This window comes from Crassostrea angulata, chromosome 4 (genome assembly GCF_025612915.1).
Source record: "Crassostrea angulata isolate pt1a10 chromosome 4, ASM2561291v2, whole genome shotgun sequence".
In the NCBI taxonomy this organism is placed as follows: Eukaryota; Metazoa; Mollusca; class Bivalvia; order Ostreida; family Ostreidae; genus Magallana; species Magallana angulata.
Window position 1 is genome coordinate 48,501,779 of NC_069114.1, and position 21,995 is coordinate 48,523,773.

General features: G+C 31.9%; 3 protein-coding genes across 3 annotated transcripts; all 3 read left to right on the forward strand.

Annotated features, from left to right (window-relative positions):
- The first annotated feature begins 387 nt into the window (after positions 1–387).
- Positions 388–2,564, forward strand: LOC128181178 (uncharacterized). The gene is made up of 2 exons (XM_052849479.1): positions 388–525; positions 1,447–2,564. The coding sequence occupies exons 1-2, from the start codon at positions 396–398 to the stop codon at positions 2,169–2,171; spliced, it is 855 nt and encodes a 284-aa protein (XP_052705439.1). The 5' UTR covers positions 388–395; the 3' UTR covers positions 2,172–2,564.
- A 6,053-nt stretch (positions 2,565–8,617) lies between these two features.
- On the forward strand, positions 8,618–14,220 carry LOC128179463 (uncharacterized). Its single transcript, XM_052846895.1, has 3 exons — positions 8,618–8,889; positions 9,041–9,071; positions 12,407–14,220. The coding sequence occupies exons 1-3, from the start codon at positions 8,662–8,664 to the stop codon at positions 13,714–13,716; spliced, it is 1,569 nt and encodes a 522-aa protein (XP_052702855.1). The 5' UTR covers positions 8,618–8,661; the 3' UTR covers positions 13,717–14,220.
- A 2,422-nt stretch (positions 14,221–16,642) lies between these two features.
- On the forward strand, positions 16,643–19,293 carry LOC128181397 (RING finger protein 145-like). The gene is made up of 2 exons (XM_052849791.1): positions 16,643–17,100; positions 17,243–19,293. The coding sequence occupies exons 1-2, from the start codon at positions 16,971–16,973 to the stop codon at positions 18,811–18,813; spliced, it is 1,701 nt and encodes a 566-aa protein (XP_052705751.1). The 5' UTR covers positions 16,643–16,970; the 3' UTR covers positions 18,814–19,293.
- Positions 19,294–21,995: the final 2,702 nt, after the last annotated feature.

Here is a 21,995-nt window from a genome sequence, read left to right on the forward strand (position 1 = left end):
GTGAATGCAAATTGATATTTTAAAAAACATCAGTAGTTTTTGATTGGAAATTCCCTTCCAAGGTCACTCTTAATTACTTCTATAAAAAGATTATCAATCATTCTATATTTAGATGTAGCGTCATCAAGCTGACACTTTATGTTGTCTGTCGTAGTTCAGTTTATTCTTTTTAAAATGTACATATAATTTGATAATCTTCATTTGCATTGGTTATCAAATTTCATTTTTAATCCGTTCAATAGTATTTTTAACAAATTAATAGTACATGTTGCCTTCCTGGGATTTACCATCCTTTTTTTAAACTATTCATCATGAGAAGTCCCACTTTCAGTTTCACCTATATAAAAAAACATATATCTAAAAATAAACTGTAAATAAGCTGTGTAATTCAAAACATGCTTACCCGTGGACATCTTTGGATCGGGCTGACAGCTGTGCTTAGACTACCGGCGTTTTTTATTTTGGAGAAATGGTTTCTGTCCACTCCAGGAGACGTTTGGTACGAAGTGCTCGCATCAACAATAGGTATGTTCATTCTTAGTCATATTAATTTTGCTAATATCAGTATGAAATGTTAAAGTTAGAATGAAGATTATTGATTTCAATCTATCGAACGACAAAGCTATACCAAATATGCATCCAATTATTTTAATGCATGCGGCAAATATATTCACGGATTCAACAGTACACACGGTGAATTTATTTATAACGAACACGTGTGTGTTTATTTATAGTACATGTAGCAAGCCAAATTCCCGTATCATCATTTATCACTATACACAAACGTGTAAAAAGGATCCTTAAGAGATTTTAATGTAAACTTTTAAGAACAGTAAAGTTTGTTTAGCTAATCATTTATTTTATGTTTCTGTATGAATTTGCAATTTATATTGTTAGAAAAACGTTGTTTTAATAATACGTGATATTTTTCGACTGATTAACTTTCCTCACGCAGTACAGTTTTATATAAAAAAATATTCGCAAAGGTAACAATATAAAAAGTCAAATATTGCCGGCATTTTTAAATTTATCAACACGCAGGTACGTTTTTTTTTAAAGGGGCAAAAATCTTGACAAGCAAAGAAAATAAAAGAAAGAAAGAAGGGAAAATCATTACTCACTTAAAAGGGGTGGAGGCAACTATACCGCCTTTAACTTCAATTTTACTGTTTATTTTCTTATTTTAATTCAATTAATTATTTATTTATGGTCCAATATAAGTCAGGGGGGGGGCAAACTCCATGTTAATTCAATTTTTTGTATGTAAATTTTAGAAAAATCTTTGCTGCGCAAAAAAAATGTCGGACACGGGCTTGCAAATAATGACTCAGTTTATTTATGAATAGTATTAATGTTATATGTTTATCTTATCTACTGTGATCAAGGTAGAAAAGCAAGTTAAATATGAGATATATTTTCTTACTATCAATTCTCTCATTTACACAGGTCTCTTTCTAACCATATCTTTGACATGTCTGCGCCAGGACAACCTCTTTGAGTTGTACAGAAATCTACTGTCTCTCCTTCTTCTAACAATAGCTTATTTCTACTCACAACGTATTTTGGACGACACGATATCAAGTGAAAACAAAATCAATGCCATAGCATTATTCGGGACCTTCCTTATGACAAGTATATTCGGCCTGCTCGCAAACTATATATCCATAGGCACAGAGTTCAAGGTTTTCATGACTTTCAGCCTTCCAGTAATACTTACTTGTGAATATCTAAGACTGCCTGGATCAGTTATTCAATACGTCCAGTGCTTTTCAGATGGACTTTTGTATTGTTTCTTAGTGTATCATACATTAAGAGTACTGATTTCCGCTGTCAACAACTTGGTTAGGGAGATTAAGACGACTTCTGTGATGAATATTTTCGGAGTTTACCTCGATGTGAAGTCTTTAGTCGATTCCTTATTTGTTCAACAACAACTGATGCTATTTTGGCTGACTTCATTTTCCTACAATGCGTTGTATTACGCGATGCAGTCTGCTGAGACAAACCTCTTCCAGGTGGACTGGGGGACAATTTTATCTCTCTGTGTCAGTAATTGCTGCAAGACTTATGTAGGTCTCATAGCGACGAGTGTTGCAGCGGCATATGCTTCCTGTTTTGTGAGATCTCTGCTCATCTTTGTGATAACAGATGTGATAACAGATGTTATGTAATCTTGATAATCTATACTTATAAATTAAGACATTTTGCTAATAAATTACGAACTGCCTGCACCAGAGTAACTGCTTACACCTTTGAAATTTCAACACGTGTGAGATGATGTCCGTAAGCTTTAACTGAATTTTACATGATAAGTATTTATTATGAAATTATCAAAAACCTACTTTCATTTTCGATATTATAGCCTGAAATAGCAAAAATGAGAGTAAGGTGGTGGATACGCATTGGCGGATCTAAGTCAGTGGGTGTTTGCATCAAAATATATACTTGCAGTGAAATGATATTGAATTACTACGTAAGAAAGAATAAATATACCGGGAATATATTTACCGGTAATTTTTATATAATACGACATTTGACATATGTTGAATAAATAATCAAAATGAGCCAATTCGTTTCTTGAATGTGCGATTTTAGTTTTGATTGAAAGAACTTTCCAGAACGGGGTAACCATGAACACGGGTTGACTAATTGACACAATGGCGGGAAACGTATAGGGCAAGTTTGATAAATTGCAATAAATATGCACGCACTCTCGTGTTTAGATTACACGCATTTTTATGTCAATGACAGAAATGGAATTAGCATTAAATATTTTATTAAAAATTGTAAACCGTGAACAGAGTGTTCACAACTCTACGTCTTTATGAATAAATTGTGTACGGATAAAACGGAGAGGATATCGGGGAAAGAGGGAATGAATTTCTGTTTATATATTCATCCCTGCCCACTCCTCTTAGGATCCAGCCACCAATTCAAAAAAATAGGTAAAAAGTCAAGAAAATAATTTGCACAAAGTACATAAAAATAAACAAAGAAATTTGTTTAAATAAGGTTATCAATTAATCATGCTATGTTGTGTTCACATTTCCTGTCTTCTGTGACTTGTATTTAGCTTTAAAATTGTGCACTTATTTATCTCTGATATCTTATATCTGTTACATAGTATTTTATCTGAGGTATTGTTTTGCTGTTGACGTAAAATTACGAATGACTTTGGGAGGATTTTATCTATTTCATTTTTAGAAAAAAATGAGACACAAAAGTTGGCTCAAAGAATCACTTTACCAATTTGGTGTCACAACTTATTTACGATACCATACATTCTGGATATCCACAACCAGAGGATGCCTTTGACTTGGAAACCAGAAATGTTCAAAGAGTCTTCTGGTAGGATTAATACACCCTCTCCCTTTGCAAAATTCAACTTTGAAGTAATAAAATTAAAAGAAAGTTGAAATCGATACATAGAGAAAATGCCATAAATATCAGTGATGAGCATAGATGTACCTTCAAATAAATATTGTGTAAAACCTCTTGTTGCTTATTAGTTCAACACACATTTGCGTTAAAATCCTAAACAAAATCACTGAAGAACGATATGCAAGTTTGAATTTTTTTTTAAAGCTGCTACGCTTTTAAACGATGGTTATGCTGAGTAAGTGTATCATGAAAAAATGACAATAACAAACCGTGAACCATCTCAAAAATCCATAAAACGAAATACAAATTTAAAGCAGAGCAACACGAACCTCCAAATAGATAGAGGCAGGATCAGGTGCCTAGGAGGAGTGAGCATCCTCTGCTGACCGGTCACTCCCACCGTGTGCTCTTTGTCGTAGTCGGGAAAAAAATCGGAAAAGTCCGTAGACAATCAGGTGATTAATTATGGTCTAACAATTTGTATGAAAAACATCAGTCAGCATGTAACCCAGTGGAAGATTATATTTGCTGACAAGGTCGTTGTATCGACCATAGAACTTACGAAAAGATGACTTTAAGCGAGACTGTTGATAGTCAGTATTATCAACTTGTTTGTCAGTAGCTTGCTTCGTCTTAGAAACTGTTTATATGAAGAGCATGCCATATGCGTATCGAATAAACTGAGAGACAAAAACACCATATGTAGGTGATGAAGGTATATTGCTACATAAGTAAGGATAGTTGACTATAGAAAAATTGATTTCATCGCGTTTATCATAAAGTTTTGTTGTTAGGTTATGATTAACATTGCAGTAGTTTTCAATGTTAATTAAGCCATATCTTAAAGAAAAATTATACACAAAATATGTTTACAAAATAAACTTTTTCTACATAAAAGGTTATATACCGCGGTATTTCGCCTATTGTCAAAATCGCCCTGACGTCTAGGTGGGTATGATAGTATTATAGCTCTGACCATTGCTATGGATATGAAGGTCATAAAGTTTTGATAGATAAGAAAAATCTGTGTACATTTTTTTTCACTGTTTAAAGATTGCTATGGATATGAAGGTCATAAAGTTTTGATAGATAAGAAAAATCTGTGTACATTTTTTTTCACTGTTTAAAGTTTGTGTGAACTCGTTGCAAAATATGTGGGTTGAATAAACCCAATTAATCGGAGACGAAACCAAACGTTTTCCTTTTCTAAGCATTCCTTTGATGCATTTTTGTGTTCACATAAAGAAATTGTTTCTTTTAACTTTAACCATCTCTAACTTTGAAATAATAATTGATTAATATTGAATATCATTTGATACCGTATTAGCCAAACAATATGACCATGCAGCTATACCCTCCCATTTGAAATCTTTAATTTTTTTGTATTGCGTATCATTTCAACATAAACTTATTGGTTACATGTATATTAGCTATATTTCAATAATGCAAAGATATTTTCACTTTTGTATTCTACATTTGATGATTTTCTACAGTTTTCGGGGTTTTTTTTATAATGATGTTCAATGTTGATATGTTGTGAACTTAGTGAATAAAAAAAGGGTTTAACAACGATTACAAACCATCGGAAGTACTACTCCTTGTGAGATATGTATATTATACATGAACCTAAATAACACGCTTTGTAGTAAAATATACGAGGAAGAAGATTAGCTAATGTTTATTTATACTGGTACTTATTACACGCATTTCCATCTGGTAATTCAGTATAAAATTGTAAAACAATGTATCATTTAAAACAGTTAAAAACTACTTTTCATAAAAAAAATTCAATTCTTTAAATATTTGGTATTGTTATTACCTTTTACACTTGTAATAATACTTTAAAAAGTTAACTAAACCATTTTATCGTTAACGAAAATTTTGAAAATGATATTATGCATAAAGTCAGATTATATCGTTGCATTGTACAGTTATGGGTGTCGGATGGGGTAAAATGACGTTTTATGCAAAACGAACAACTAATTTTTAAAAACATATTTAAGAGGTTTTGGGTAGCCATTCTCGGGCACCTGTAGTCTGAAAATTCTGTATTATATATTAATTCTAGTAGCATATTTATATTTTACAATGCCAAATAAAAATAAAAGTTTATTGAATAGAATTGTTTTTAAAAAATACATTTTAACAGAGTTTAGTAAGTGGCTGTATTTTGTGGCGGAAGGTTTTCAACAAGGAAATGAACTATTTTTATAACTCAGTAATTTTAGAGTACTGGTACTTTAGCTTCCTAATTTTCAACACAGACCAATCTTCTAAATAGTTTATGTATTACGATATTCATGATGTTCTAAAAACATATTTGAACAATATTTTGATATTTTTATCGATATATTTTGACATATTTAGCTTAAATTGAATAGAATTTAAGAAAAAAATAAATCGATTTATAGGCTACAATTAGCATATTTCATGCTATAGCTCAAATTATTTTAGATGTGACCCCTACTTGTTTTTACTTTTAAATGATATATTAAATGTATGTCTATTTGCATGCAAAGTTTTGGAATGATGATAATACTCCCAAATTTTGTAACATCTGTTTTTTGTCCATTATGTATTGGCCTTTGAAGCTACCAGTAAAGCAAGAATTTTTAAACTTTGACTTAGATATTACTTTTAGTCACTACATCTGCTCAACTTTTTTACTGTATTAAAATCTTAATTAAATACTAGTTTAAACTATAAATATTTGTTAGATTTCTTCAAATCATCAATTTTCATGTCAAATTTTAGCCAAAAATCAGGAAAATTTTCATATCTGTTTGGGGCCCTATATTTAAAATAAAAGGCATTTGACATGGGTCACAAATAAAACAAATAAACATTTTAGGTCCCCGTCTTTATATTCAAATGGTGTTTAGATGATTGACATTAGAATTATTTCAGGTGCCAACCTCCTTAAAATTAAAAACAGACCAGCTTAAAACAAAATCAAAAGCCTCTTTTGCAAAATAAACAGACACTGATGCAAAACAAACGATCACCAATGCAAATCCAACAGTCGTGCAATGAATAAACGCTAGACGGCGTGCAAAGAGGTATCATTAGAAATCGTACCTTAGAGAAACCGTAACCCGTTGAAAAAAGTAACCTTGACTTTAAGGAACGTTTTCATGCGCGGATCCAGTTTCTAGATCAAGATCAGAAGGATAAACGAAAATCGACAATTTCAGTGTTTATAGAATTAGATTTAATATTCTGTGTAAGTCATGATCATGCAAACAAATGTTAAAGATATGAAACAGTACTATTATATCTAAAATTGTGATAATTTCCATTACTGAAGATAGAAATGTAGGCCAAAATCCCCGTAATACGTCTAATTGATAATTCATGATATCACTGACTGCTACTGATTAAGTAAATGTACATATTATATAATAATACAACGTGTAAACCCCATCCGGGTACTATGGAACCGGGCGAGACTAACATAAATGGATACATAAAGACATAATAGATATACAGATACACATAACATTTATGGATAAATAAATGAATACACACAATCAATTATGCACAAAACCATCACGTTTATAAACATTATTTTAATCTTTTAATTCTCCAGTTATAATGAAATCAAAACTACTTATTCATACTGTATCGACTGGTTAGACTAGTTTAACTGCTCAAGTGACGCTTGTTCGTGTATAAACACAGTTAAACACAATTATCGCAGGCACGTAGCGGCAGGTGAAGCAGGGAGTTGGTTGCGGTTGCCCCCTCCCACTTTCATGGCAGCAAACATTTTTCTTAAATAAGCATAAAAAAACGAATTACAAGGTGTTGGCTCCAACTTTTTCCAGAGCATATAAAAACTAAATGCGAAAAAATGCAACAACATATTATCTAAGAAGTATTTCTTATTTCTCAAAATCGGTTGTTCAAATTTATTTTTATGATTCCATTCGCGTAAAATGATGTGTATATGCAAAGTATGTGTTCAAAAATTCATATCATATAGTATATCTAAAACTTGAGTTATTTATATACGAAATAAAGATATATTACAAGGGCATTACCGAACCACCTTCTTTGGAGGCTGTGCAAATAGTCCAGTAAAGTAATATATACGCACTGGAAATCATCTCAAACTCTACAAGGCTACGCTTTTTTTGTCATGTAAATAATGTTGATAAGGAGGCCAAGGATATAAACTAAGTCGACATGGTATAATATTAATAAAATAAATCACAAAAAATATGGATGCATCTGGAAAATATAAAGTGGATTAGCATTTTAAACTCCTTTTGTTGTAGGCTCAAGAAAGGTTTTCAAATAATACGTTGATTATAGTTATCTCTAGAATAGAATACCAATTGAAAGAAAAGTTCACTCTCAAAGTTTTACATGGCTCTCTTTCCACAAAGAATATAACTTTTTTTTCAAAAATGTTAAATTAGGTCGTGTATCTTACAAACATCCTGTTCAAGAACCACACTGGTAAAGCCTACATAAATATGTCAGAAGCTTTGTTGTACAGTCAATAATTACCTTGTTTAATAAATGACTCTCTGTCCAAAGGTTAGCCTCTTTAAGGTCTTTCAAAGATAAACTTAAGGAATTATTTTTCAAAATCACTTTAAAAGTACACTGCCATGATTTGTTACTTTCCTGTGTGTGCATCCTGGTACAATAAATATTTTAAAGTGTTCAACCCTGACCAATATAGTTTTACCTTTTTTATTGCAATTGTGTCTCACAATTTTCATTTAAGATCATGATAAAGTTATCATTTAAAGATTTATGTTCAGGACTGTTGTTAACACCCGACTCCTGGTTTAACAAGACAAGGATCACCAACATCAAAAACGCATTCGTGCAGGAATCATAACACTTATCCTTGTAATCTAAAAGTCTGTCTGTCTGTCTGTCTGTGTCTCTCTCTCTCTCTCTCTCTCTCTCTCTCTCTCTCTCAAACACACACACACACACACATACACACACAATGTATAAACTTGCTTCTATTCATATGCATATACAGTGTAGCAGATTATATAGAAGGGTCCTTTAAATGAGGGTTTTTTTTTTTAGATACTTAATCAAACATTCTGTGGTGTATGAACTAAATCATGCAAAGTATTTGTGCAAGTACCGTAACGGAATATTCTGATAATCTTTTTTTCGGAAAAGGCATTTAAAAAACTTGCATTGTTTTCTTCTATATCTGGGTCACGTGATTCATAGGCGGAGCAAAAGTTTAAATCTTGCAACAACAAAAAACCCAAGCATTTAATGTAGTTTTTTCATGCAACAGAAATGGTCGACTTTTTGCTCATCAAGAATAACCTTTTCAAGGGACTAGAGGCTTTACTTAGACTACATGCACTTTGCTACTTGGAGGGCAATATGTTGGCAATACCTGTTTTCTTTTCCTTGGAGGCATGTTTAGTGACATTACCAACACTTTCCTTCTTGGAGTCTTTGTTAATGATAAGACAAGGATTCTCACTCCTAAGGACATTTTCGAGACTACCAGAAACCATTGTAATTGCTGGCTATTTCAGACAAAAATCATTTGTCTTCTTTGATCTGATCTTATTAGGACCTCCCATGATTTTCTTAAAAAGCTATATGCAGAATTTAATGCATAGAGGGGACTTTTGGGTATTGAATTTTCTGCCGTTATTTGTTTTAGAGGCATGGTTGGAGTTTAATTTGGGAGAACCGTGTAAGTATGAAAAGTTAAATATACATCTTTATGTTCAATTGTAATGTTGAGAGAGTTCGAAACATTTGCAATTACTATATTTTAATATATTAGAAGGTTGTACGTCAAGTTCCTCGTTTCAAATTACGGAAGTTTTAAATGTTGAACTAATTTGAATACAAATTCATTTTTAGCTCACCTGAGCCAAAGGCTCAAGTGAGCTTTCCTGATCACAATTTGTCCGTTGTCTGTCGTTGTCGTTGTCGGCGTTGTCGTCGTCGTAGTTAACTTTTCACATTCTCATCTTCTTCTCAAGAACCACTGGGCAGATGTCAACCAAATTTGGCACAAAGCACCACTAGGTGAAAAGGATTCAAGTTTGTACAAATGAAGGGCCACGCCCTCTTTAAAGGGGAAATAATTGAGAATTGTTGAACATTTGTTGGTATTTTTCAAAAATAGGGGGTAGGGAGGGGCCACAAGAGGGGGATCAAGTTTTAATAGTATAGGAATATATAGAGAAAATCTTTAAAAATCTTCTCCTCAAAAACTATTGGGCCTGAAAAGCTCAAATTAAAATGGTAGCATCCTCAGGTAGTGTTTATTCAAGTTTGTTCAAATCATGGTCCCTGGGGGTAGGGTGGGGCCACAATGGGGGGATTATGTTTTACATAGGAATATATAGAGAAAATCTTTAAAAATCTTCTTCTCAAAAACTATTCGGCCAGGAAAGCTCAAATTTAAATGGAAGCATCCTCAGATAGTGTAGATTCAAGTTTGTTCAAATCATGGTCCCCGGGGGTAGGGTGGGGCCACAATTGGGGGATAAAGTTTTACATAGGAATATATAGAGAAAATCTTTAAAAATCTTCTTCTCAAAAACTATTCGGCATGAAAAGCTTAAATTGGCGGGTAACCATCCTCAGATAATGTAGATTCAAGTTTGTTCAAATCATGATCCCTGGGGGTAGGGCGGGGCCACAATGGGGGATACATTTTTATACATAGAGAAAATCTCTAAAAAATCTTCTTCTCAAAACTATTAGGCCAGGAAAGCCCAAATCTGAGTGGAAGCATTTCCAAATCGTATAGATTCAAGTTTGTTCAAATAATAGTCCAGTGGTATGGTGAGGCCATAGTGGGGGGTGAATTTTTACATAGGAATATATAGAGAACATTTTTTAAAATATTCTTTTTAAAGACCATTTGGCCAGAAAGGCTTAAATTTGTGTAGAGGCATCTTCGGGTAGTGTAAATTCAAGTTTTTAAAAATCACAGTCCCTAGTGGTAGGGCAGGGCCTTGATGGCGGTTTGAATTTTTACACAGGAATATATAGAGAAAATCTTTTAAAATATTCTGGGAAAGTTTTAGGTCCAAAACTCAGTACTTTATAGTGTGAAAGCACAGGTTACGCAGATATAAGTTTGATGAAACCATGATACCCTAGAGAAAAGTGGGGCCACAAAATGGGGGGAGGGGGGTATATAGGAATAGAGAAAAATCTTCTTACAGGTACAGCAACAAAAGGGGCTTGGTATTTACCAAAAAAAAGAGGTGGATAAAAATTGGCAGATTTTCAAATATTTTTTAGCAAGATCTACTGTACTTAGTTGTCAAGATAGTTTGATATTGTAATGCTAATTTGATCAGAATTAAGGCAATTGTTGCTCAGGTGAGCGATGTGGCCCCTGTGCCTCTTGTTTTATTTATTGTATTACTACCGAAAATTTATACCAGGGTAAATTATGCATTAAATTGTTTGTATGTATTCAAAATGTAGCATCAGTGTCTGCATAACAAAGAGGTTGGTACGTTTTTGCGTCACCGTTATTATCTACAATGCGGCATTTTTATTATGACAGGTGTTTAAAGAAAAAAATGCTCTCCTGAAGGACATGATGTAGAATTCGTAATCTATCTGCATATAATTGCTTTTGTGAAGCGTACATATTTGTTGTCGTCGACATATAACATTTTACGCCTCCCTATTCGGTGCCAGGGAAGTAAACTGAGCTTTTATCCTATTACAGAAACAATGATTTTATTCAGTCAGTTTTAAATGATTTAAAAAAAACCTGGCAACTGCTTGAAACTCTATTAACACTAGCCGAAATGAATCATTTTAATTTCCTTTACTCCCATTTTAAAATGATCAAAATCAATATAGATTTTTTATATTTCATTGTATAATAAGATAAGATAAGATAAGATATTCTTTATTTCCTCCAAATTAATGGAGAGTATTACATAATCAAATTATAAACTCAAGTGAAAATACAACAGAAATAAAACATATTTATATATGTACATATTTTTTATAGACATTTATAAATTACGACAATCTATTGCAAAGAAACCTCTGTTTTTATACAACATAAATGCAACGATTAACATAATCGGTTTCTATTTTGTATACGATATATTTTCAAAACTTGTACCATTGACACATCCCATAAGGGATAAAAACTGTAATTCTGGATCTTGATTTTCAAACAATATATATTCGTTGACATCAAGAAATTCTAAAATGTTTTCAAGCATAATTTCTCTGTCTTCTAAAAGATTTTAACAGCTTAAAACAAGGTGCATATTATAGCTATCTGTTTTTTTTTATAACATAAAGGACAAGTTTTATATACAGTTTTCATTGATGAAACTTGAACTAAAAAGTTGATCAACAGTCGTTTTGAGGGTTCCTCTTTAGCAGTTTGCCAAAGCTTATTAGGGCACAAATTCGTATGTATTCTACTAAAAAAAGAGAGTTCAGGGTTCACACAGAGAGAGCTATGTCATTGTTTTTCTTCCTCTGCCCAAATTGTTTTGATAACCAATTTTGAATATTCTTTTTTGTTAAAAATAATATTACAGTCATTAAAAATCGCATCGAAGAGCTTATACTGTGGAATCATTAAATTTCGTGGGGGCCAATTTTCGTGGATGACTTAAATTTTACAGGTTCGTGGGGACGTAATTTCGTGTATTCATATATATCTACAAAAGGGAATATGACTTTATTACCCTAATTCATCAATTCGTGATGGATGTTATTTCGTGGATGAGAGGTACTCACGAATTCCACGAAAAATGAGCCACCACGAAGTCGAAATCTAATGATTTCACAGTATTTCTTATCTGTTTGTAACAAGTTTTTAGTTGCAAAAAGTTTTTCAGTTACATGAACATCAGAAATAAACCTATAAATCCGATTTTGTAAAGAGTTTTGGTCTGATCGGTGTAGTCTCCCTAAAAACAATAAGCGGCATTTATCAGTGTAACCTTGCATGGTCCACAGTAATACGTTATTTAATATCATCCTTTTATCATTCTCTGCAACATATAACTTTTTTATATAGGGCGTTTCATGGTGGCAGTGCTTTCGATCACTCTACCCAAAGACAAGCTCTTTGAACTTCAAAAGATGAGATACAGAGGATATCTGCGAGCTGTTTTACTTACTTGCTGCGTCGGGTTGTTTCCGACGAATTCGGCGCCCGTAGCTGAGCACATAGTATTTTTTGGTTCTGGACTTATCCTTATACTCCTATCCAAGAATAGATATATCCAAGCAGCCATTATAATATTGTTTATCCTATCATTTGTCAACCATTTTTTGGTATTACCAACGACGTTTGTAACAACCGTAAGAGTCATAATTACAGTGCCTGTAGTTGGTTACCTAGTGTATCAGTGGATAAAAGATGTCATTTCCATCGTACGTTTGTTTGTAACAGAGATTTATAAGGGCATTCAGCAAGTTAAAACCTTCGGGTTGCGTTCAGTTGCTAATTTCACTGGTCTTTTATCCTCACATATAAGACCACATCTTTTTCTTTTTTGGTATGCTTTATCTTTAATGTATGCAACATTACCAGTAATTAATATGTGCATGTACACAAACTCAAAAAATAAAACATTTTGGTTGTGTTTGGAAACATTTTTGTACAACACTGCTATTGTCAACAATACTATTGTTGGAATTTCCGCAACAAGTTTAATTGTAATGTCTGCATCACGATACATACGTCGAATGACAAGAACATTTATTTACAGTTGTAAAGAAATGACTCCAATGATTGATTCTGACAGTTTCATAGTTTTCTTTTTAATCATCATCTTTGCAATTTATATAATACAGTCATCTGTATTGTTTACATACTTGCATGAACATAATAAGATAGATGTGAAAGTTATATTTTGGTTCATATTCTTTCATATCACAACAGTTTTTATCAATAATATTTACCAAATGGTAGATTCAGACATCTTCGCCATTCGTGCATCCGTGACCCACATTTTTAAACCCATCCGAGTTCTATTCCTAGATAGTTTTCTCCTTATAATGATGTTGTGTGTCGTTTACTCAATTTATCACCTTGTCAGCTTTAAATTGTCTTGTGTTATTGTTATAACTGGTTTGTCAAAATGTATCCAGATCAGTGGCTCCATCATAATATACATCCTTTTATTGAATAGAGCTTTCCCATCTCTAGACAAAGTTGGCCTCGTAAGTTCGCTTAAAATGCTAGATTTTGTAGGTGTCATTTTTGTTGCATACTTCAGCGGATTAAGCTTTCTTCAGATTTCTCAGTGTATTTTACTCTGCTATCATAGCGGTTGGAACAAACTGATACATCAAAGGATGGTCGGGATCTTTTATCCTTAGAAAATGTGCCCGAATACCAGTGGTTTGGGTATGAAATCTGGATAAATGGCAACCTTTTGCTTTATTTGTAATCATTGGAGCTGTCTTTAATAAATCCAATAGGTTATCTTTGAAAAAATGAATATTTTAACGAAAATGAACAAACGAGGCCGATTAGTCTTTAAGGGTTTCTTTACAACATAAGCATTTGTATGAATCTGTCTATTTATTACATTTCGGTGTTTTAATGTGTAACTAGAGTTTTAGGATGTGTTTAAGCATATTACCATGACCTGTATATTCATATTTGTATTAATCATGTCTTAACAATATAAATTATTCTTGTATTCTTTTGCAAACAAATAGCATTTGAAATATCAGTTATATTACTTACTAGAATGAATTAATGCAAAAAGTTAGAGTGTCTTTTCTGAAATCGTTTATGCAGTATTTTATTGATAATATTTCATTTTCTTACAAAATAAAAATTAAACACAACAAACCGTTACTTGGGATTTTCTTCCATTATTGCTAAATTTGGGGGGAAATTCCGATATAAGGTACGTTATTCTGCGACTTTATTGATTGATCACCTAAGTCTAAATAAGAATTGTGTTCATAAATCGGAATAATTTTAAAATGTACATGTATTATGGAATAATTTCAACTACTCTTTACATCAATAATACAATGACTTGGAAAGACACTTATTTTGACATCTTTAAGGAATACGATAAAATGAAAGTAGATCATCATATTCTAATTTATTTTGATCTTGATTGAAACGCATTGTTTCTATAAACCCCATGTCTAGTTCTTGATACCGATCATTAAATTCTAGTTATATGTCTTACTGGTGTAAATTGACTCGATTGAATTGGCCAACTTAAATGTAGTCTTTCATGTTTTACCAAGAGTTTCGCCAATCATTGGTACTACGAATAGGTTTAGGTTAATGAGTGATAACCTTTGGGAGAAACTATACCAGTGTTTCAACCACTGTATTTTTTTTAAAGTTTTTTCAATAGATTTAAAGGACATTTTAACGATAAAATATTTTTCATAATTGAATAAATTTAGTTCTTACAAAAATAACTTTAACTTATATTAAATTTTGAAACAGAAGAATACAAATTTGGGGCAAAATGATTACAATGTATTGATTGCTCAGATATTACACTGGTTTATGAGAGAACATTCATTTACCCTGAAACACCGCAATTATAAAATGGTATTCATTTTATCATTTACCATATGGTTCATACAAAAACATTTAGGTAATCTTCGTTAAAACTATAAGGTATACATGTACATGTATTCAAGTAACAAAATCTTGAAATACTTGAGTGTTAATTCAGGTCAAAAACAGAATGATTAGTTCTTAAAAAAAACCCTGTAAAGTCATCAAAAGAAGGATAAAATTCCTATCAGATAATTATAAATATGCCAGTTCTTGCATAATAAAAAAAATCATTTAATAAAACTCAAAATAACTATTCTAATTTTTTTAAAATAAAGATAAATTATTTCAAGATTTTTACACTATTAACGATTAAATTCCTGATTTATTTAAATAATTATCAAAAGTATTCTATAATGATATTTATTATACCTTTTAAAGATTATATGTTGTTATAACCGAGTAATAAAGACTAAATCCGACGTGCGGTTTGGCGGGCGGATGCCAAAGGGTACCATAATGGTCCTGATAACCCTTACAAATGCCTAAGGTAAAACGTTGTTGTTTCGCAGATCCATTGAACATATTTCAGAGATGCGCATATTACTTGAATTTTGATTTTTAATAATTTATGACAAAAATACCAGCTGTTGAACTTAATTATATTTTGGTAAAATGTTGCATATAGAGTAACCCCTAATGTCTATCAGTTCCTAGTTGACAATGGAATATGGATACTGTTCGTACAAAAGAAAACCCGGTTTGCTGTCACATTCACAGCTTTTCCCTTGTTATAGACTGTAGATAATCAGTTCGCAAAAATAGGTAAGCTATCATTAAATTAAGGATTGTGCTTTAGTTAAATGTATGTAAAACAACGTATAAAACATTTGTGAAATCATCATTAAAAACAAGTATTCCTTTTAAAGGAATGATCGGCAATAATGATGTATTGATAGCTAGAAGCAATCAACATGATCAGTTTGATGTAGAATAACTTAAAAAGTACTGTATTTTTACAAAATATAGAATATTTTGAATCCGTACACCATAATTTCATCATTATAAACCGTCAACAAATTTAATTTTGAAATAAATTTGGGGAAAGCCGTTCGTAAACTCCTTGTCTAGTTTTATATTTTTAACGTAACTATTAAATGTTAATGTATCTTCTTCTTTTTCTTTAGAATACTGAGTAGGGCTCTTCAAAGAGCATTAACACGTAATACAAAGAAAGAGTTGTATTAAAATAATTTAATGCAACTGAAAAACATTGAATGCCATCATAACTTGCTATTGAGGTCACATTATAACGTAACCTTGTTTATAAATCAAGCCGTCTTCCTAGCTACTATTATGCAACATCAATAGATCGAGGTCAGTTCATGGAGCATCTTCTTATGTTTGAGGTCAGTTCATCGAGGTCAACTGCATTACTAAATAAATCTTTCGATCGAAATTCTTACTCGTGAGACAAAATGTGCATTCTTGAATTAACAGGTTGAACTGTATTTTATGTATGCTTGCATCTCTTAAGGTAAATGAATTGAAATAAAACTAAGTAAAATGTATTTAATGTATGTTTGCATCTCTTTAGGTAAATGAATTGAAATAAACCTCAGTAAAATGTTATATAATCAAATACTAAACCAAACTGCAAGTTTTTATAAGAACTACTTATGCAAGTGGAATGTGTGCACACGGATGCCTCATATGGACACTGTTAGAAGCCGATCACAACAATGATACCAGTCTATTTATTTTACAACCCAAATATACTAACAAAAGATTTTAAACTGAGATTGCCCTGTCTTTGGAATACCGATGCAATGGCTTACAATAAATGGGATATCTCGCTACCTCGGCTATTTAAATGAATGTGTGTACATTCATCTATATACTGATAAGTCTGCATTCCATTTTTTTACCTCATGTGCGGTAACCATTTAATAGCATGATTAAAAATAAACAGAAAATGTACTTTCGGTTATCCAATATACAGAAACCGAAACAAGTTCATTTCATGAGCTGTGTGAAAACAAACGTTTCAAGGGAATTAGAGAAGTTTTGAATGGTTGAAAAATAGTAAATAGATATGTTAAAGCAGGATCACTTTTTTGCATGCCTGGCGGCCATACTGAGACTCCCGGCATTTTTTCTGTTGGAGAAATGGCTTCAGTCATCTGAAGGGGAGGTTTGGTCACAAAAACATGTAGCGGTGACTGGTATGTCATTATTTATAAAAATACTTTGTTACTTTGATCAAAAAAGAAAAGACAAAATTAATTGTAATAAACCTTTAATTGAATTTTTCATCATTTATTTAAAATGACAGATCTAGAAAGCTATTTAATCTTTCTTATGCAGTTCTCTTTGGGGCCACACTCTTAATATGTCTACCCAAGGACCAGCTCTTTGAGTTGTTCGAGATAATTATTGGATTCATCCTTCTTACCAGTTATAATGTAAATATTCAAAACTCTACCGTTGAAAAATCAAGTGGAGAAAAGACCAATGACATAGATATACATGTAATGAAAGCGCTTTATGTGACCTGCGTATTTGGTCTTCTTGTAGCGTTTGTATTCAGAAAGAAAGGAATTAAGACAATCCTTATAGTGATGTCATGTTTGCCAATTATTATTTTGTATTCAGAGTTACCTGTAACAATCATTCATTATGTCAATTATTTGGCAAACGCATTGCTACTTTGCCATTTAATATATTCATTGTGTTTTGCAGCACGTATAGTAAAATTCGCGTTCAGCTATTTGATTGAAGATATTCGCCGAGAGGGTACCTGTATGCCTGCTTTGGAGTATCTTGTTCACTCTTTATTTTTGCAGCACCAAATTTTGTTATTTTGGCTTGCCTCATTTACCTTAAATATCTTTTATTACCTTACATTGATTTCGATTGCCGATGCAAATGTGATGCGTCTAAACTGGATAACAATTTTGTTCATGTGTATTAGCGAATGTTGCAATACGTATATAGGTTTGTTAGCAACAAGTGTTGCATTGTCGTATGCATCGTACTATACCCGACACATGATGATAATTGTTCTTTGTGGCAAAAGAATGAACACTATCAATGATATTGGCTATGCAATCATAGATGCAATGATAATGTTTTTGATGAGCATTGAAGGTGGAATAATAGATATGAAAGCCACAATCAACCACCAATATCTGCTAAACAGAGCATTAATTTTCCGACTAATATTTCTATATTCCGCTACATTCTTTCTCAGTAATACCTATCAATTGTTAAACTTAAAACTCCTTACTTTTGGAGCATCACCGGTCACAAAAGTGTTCCAGCACATTAAAGCTCTTGGACTATATTCTATTATCCTCGTGTTCTTGTTATGCACTTTACACTTGATAAATCAGCTGATTTCTGACGTCATGGTAACATATCCAGTGTTGATTATCGGATTTTCGACAATAGTCCAAATTTTCTGCTCGATGTTGACTTATGCTATATTCATGTACGATGTCATTTATTGCGTTGAACATCTCGATGACAGGATCTTCTACCTAAGGTCTTTTGTAGAAGTACTGGATTATCTAGGATCTCTCATAATAGCTTGTGGTGGATTATGGTTACTAAAAACCAATGGATTTAGCTGGATTCAGACTCCAATGCTGATCTTACAATTATGTTCTCTTTGGGATAGATTCCAAAATGGCCGAAAAACCTTGGTTTTAAGGAGAGACGCCAGGAAAAAAATAGATTCCATACCAACAGCAACTCGGGAAAAAATCGGTGAATATGATGATGTTTGCCCAATCTGTCATCAAAATATGTCGTCTGCAAAAATCACTCCGTGTGGCCATCTTTATCACAGAGAGTGTCTACAGAAGTGGATGAATTTAAAAGACTCGTGTCCCCTTTGTTCCTACCAACTTACAGTTCAAACGTCTCCTTCCTAAAAATATTTGCTGTATCAAGTGGCATTGCATGTAATTTCTTCTATAAGCAAATCATTTAATATTTAATGTGGCCTTTTATATAAAACAATGAAAGGTTTGCTCATTTATACCCTATACTTCACAGTGTCACTAAAATAAAATTAAATGCGTTTCTTGTTTTTTTTTTTAATTTTGTTCATAATGTTAAGTTTGATATCGCATGAGAAAATGAAACAAAATGAAACGGAGATTAAAACATAATCAAACGCGTGAATTTAATACAATTTTATTTATAATAATTCACTTAATATTATCCAATACAATTAACTTGAAATTTGTATTTTTGAATGTGACTTAATGTCTGTAGAATTCTGGCAATGAAAACACAAAAAGTTTAAGAATTGTGTTTAGTTATACCAACAATTTCCAATATACTGATCTAAAGGAATATCAGATATTTTGGTTGCATTCATTACTGTGATTGATATGCAATAGAGTTCATTTTTGCTCATTGAAATAAAGTCTTGCTAAGGTGAAATTTACATTAAAATTATTAATGCAAAACCGATTCAAAGAAAGAATTTATACATACACAAAGAGTAAATCTGTAGTGTATGTAGAGACTGATAAATACAATGTTCCGTTGTTACTTTCTTGGATTTTCTATCACGTTTCCACTGTGTTGGATGTAGTGCGACTGGGGTCTTCAATAAGAAGCAGGCGTTATGCATTTTGTATAAAAGGCACACGTGTTCGATGTGCATGCGAAGTACGGCAACACTATCTGTGCAAGATAATGCGGATACCTTGAAAATTCTTTCAAAGAATAAACCCTGTTTTAAGTTTCATTGATATTTTCTATTATTCGTTTTTTTTACAAACATATTACTACAAAGTGAACTGTAGTCCATGCATTTAGAAGAATGCAACCGATCGTATCTTTCTCTACCGGTATTAATATATACCGTCTTATCTATTTTTACAAATATAACAAGCAAATATATATTTGCCGACTAGCTCAGAATTACGAAAGACGAAAAGGGCCACATAAAATTTGTTTTATCTCGTAATTATGAAAAAAGATCTTGTTATAACTAGAAAAAATCTATTATTTAACGAGTTAATTATCTCGTAATTACGAGAAAATATCTCGTTATTACGGGTTAGTTGTCTTGTTATTAGGAGAAAAGATCTCGTAATTACGATTATTTATCTCGTTATTACGAGAAAAGATTTATATAAGATGGCGCGTTTCTGAAAAGACCTCCAAGTCAACTGATTCCCCCTTTCCGACTTTCTTTTTCTTTCTATAGACATTATTTCAATTCTGATTAATTCTTAAACAACAGCGGCCATTATTCTTCAATTTCTACATAAAATGACCAGATTTGACATTTAGTCTTATATGAATAAGTGGACAGAACTTCATGTAATAATACTTTTCATCTTATATATTATAATTCCACTCCGAAGTAAATAACAGGTAGTCCTGGTCGTAAAAAAACACAATTCTATTTGTTACAGATGACTTTCATTACTACATAGTTTCAACCATGGATACTAGTATACAGGATTTACCCGAAATGTGTTTTATGTGTTGATTTTGTATATAAACCTTTAGAAGCCTGAAAACAAATTACACGTGTCCTTCTTATCAATGAATAGCTCAATCACTTTATTTATCAATCTGCTTTGCTCCTTCTTCTAAAATTTCTTTTAAACGATGGTTGTGCTAAGTATGTGTATAATAAAAGACATTGCAGTAGTTCATACACTTTACATAAAGAGAATAGAATAACAAAACGCACCATTTTAAATAGATCTTTTCTCGTAATAACAAGATAATTAATTCGTAATAACGAGATCTTTATCTCGTTATAACGAAATCTTTTCTCGTACCTACAAGATCTTTTCTCGTAATTACGACATCTTTTTCGTAATATCGAGATAATTAACTCGTAATAACAAGATCTTTTCTCGTAATTTCGAGGTAAAAATATTTTTTATGTGGCCCTATTCGTCTTTAGTATAGAAAGAATGCATATAGGGACCGTGAAGTTTATTTTAAACTGTGATATGTCACCAATCATACATGTAATTTCCGTACTGCGACAAATATTAATCAGTGTCAGTTGAAAATACGGGGACCAAATGCTTTTATGAATAAATGACGGCTTTAAATTTGATTCATAAAAATTATACGATCACGGTATATATATATATATATATATATATATATATATATATATATATATATATATATATATATATATATATATATATATATATAAATGCTTTTGTTGGTAACTTGCAATTATAAATATTATAAAGACTTTAATAAAGTTGAGATTATAAAGAGCTCCGGTAGAAAGATATACAATAATTATTAGCACTTTCTATTCCTTTTGTATGTATGAGTTGAAGCTCGTTTATACTAGGCATAAAATAAAATTACATTTTGTCTCGAAAAATTAAAATAATCATATGTTTCAACAAATGACTGTAGTCGCAACAAAATTGTAAACTAAACAATGAAAAATGATTAACAAATCCCTGTAATAACAACAAAATTACAAACAGCACGATAAAGATGGTAATTCTATTTGGGGTGTTTTTTTTTTGCTGCAATTTATACTCTGAAAATGTTAATTGATATATGTGTATTCATAATGAGACTTGGAATAGCTTCCCAGGTCTTAGTGGTACCCCATACCCCAAAACCCAAATAAAAAAAACAAAAACAAATAACAAAAAGAAAACAACAAAAACAACGCTTACTTCTCTCTAAAAGTTTTGGTCAAAAAAGAGTGTGACTTACATAATGATAATTGGATAGTCAAAACAAATGTATAATTAAAATTATATCAATTGTTTTCAGAGGCATAACAAACTATGTATGGTAATATCGTGTTGCAAGCAGTATCGCATTATAAATCCACTAGCACTGACCCTGACTTGCCAGGGATAACAGAAAGCTTCTCGGACAAAACAGATACACCTACATATATTTGTACCTATAGTTGAGATCTATTTAGAACATAAGAGATGAGTGGATTTTTATTACCATATAGTAAATGTGGTTTAAACGTTCGTACAGAGGTTTTGCGATGAACCTACTCATTTCCCCCAAATTTTTTCTGTGGTCAAGCTGTTTTATGTTTGTCAATGTGTCTATATATACTATGATTATATGTACTTCTGCA

Coding starts and splice junctions, on each gene's coding strand:
- LOC128181178 (XM_052849479.1), top strand. CDS start 396: ATGCTTACCCGTGGACATCTTTGGATCGGGCTGACAGCTGTGCTTAGA. Junction 526..1,446: donor AGTGCTCGCATCAACAATAG/GTATGTTCATTC, acceptor TCATTTACACAG/GTCTCTTTCTAACCATATCT.
- LOC128181397 (XM_052849791.1), top strand. CDS start 16,971: ATGTTAAAGCAGGATCACTTTTTTGCATGCCTGGCGGCCATACTGAGA. Junction 17,101..17,242: donor AAAACATGTAGCGGTGACTG/GTATGTCATTAT, acceptor TTTCTTATGCAG/TTCTCTTTGGGGCCACACTC.
- LOC128179463 (XM_052846895.1), top strand. CDS start 8,662: ATGGTCGACTTTTTGCTCATCAAGAATAACCTTTTCAAGGGACTAGAG. Junction 8,890..9,040: donor CGAGACTACCAGAAACCATT/GTAATTGCTGGC, acceptor TATTTGTTTTAG/AGGCATGGTTGGAGTTTAAT. Junction 9,072..12,406: donor GAGTTTAATTTGGGAGAACC/GTGTAAGTATGA, acceptor TTTTTTATATAG/GGCGTTTCATGGTGGCAGTG.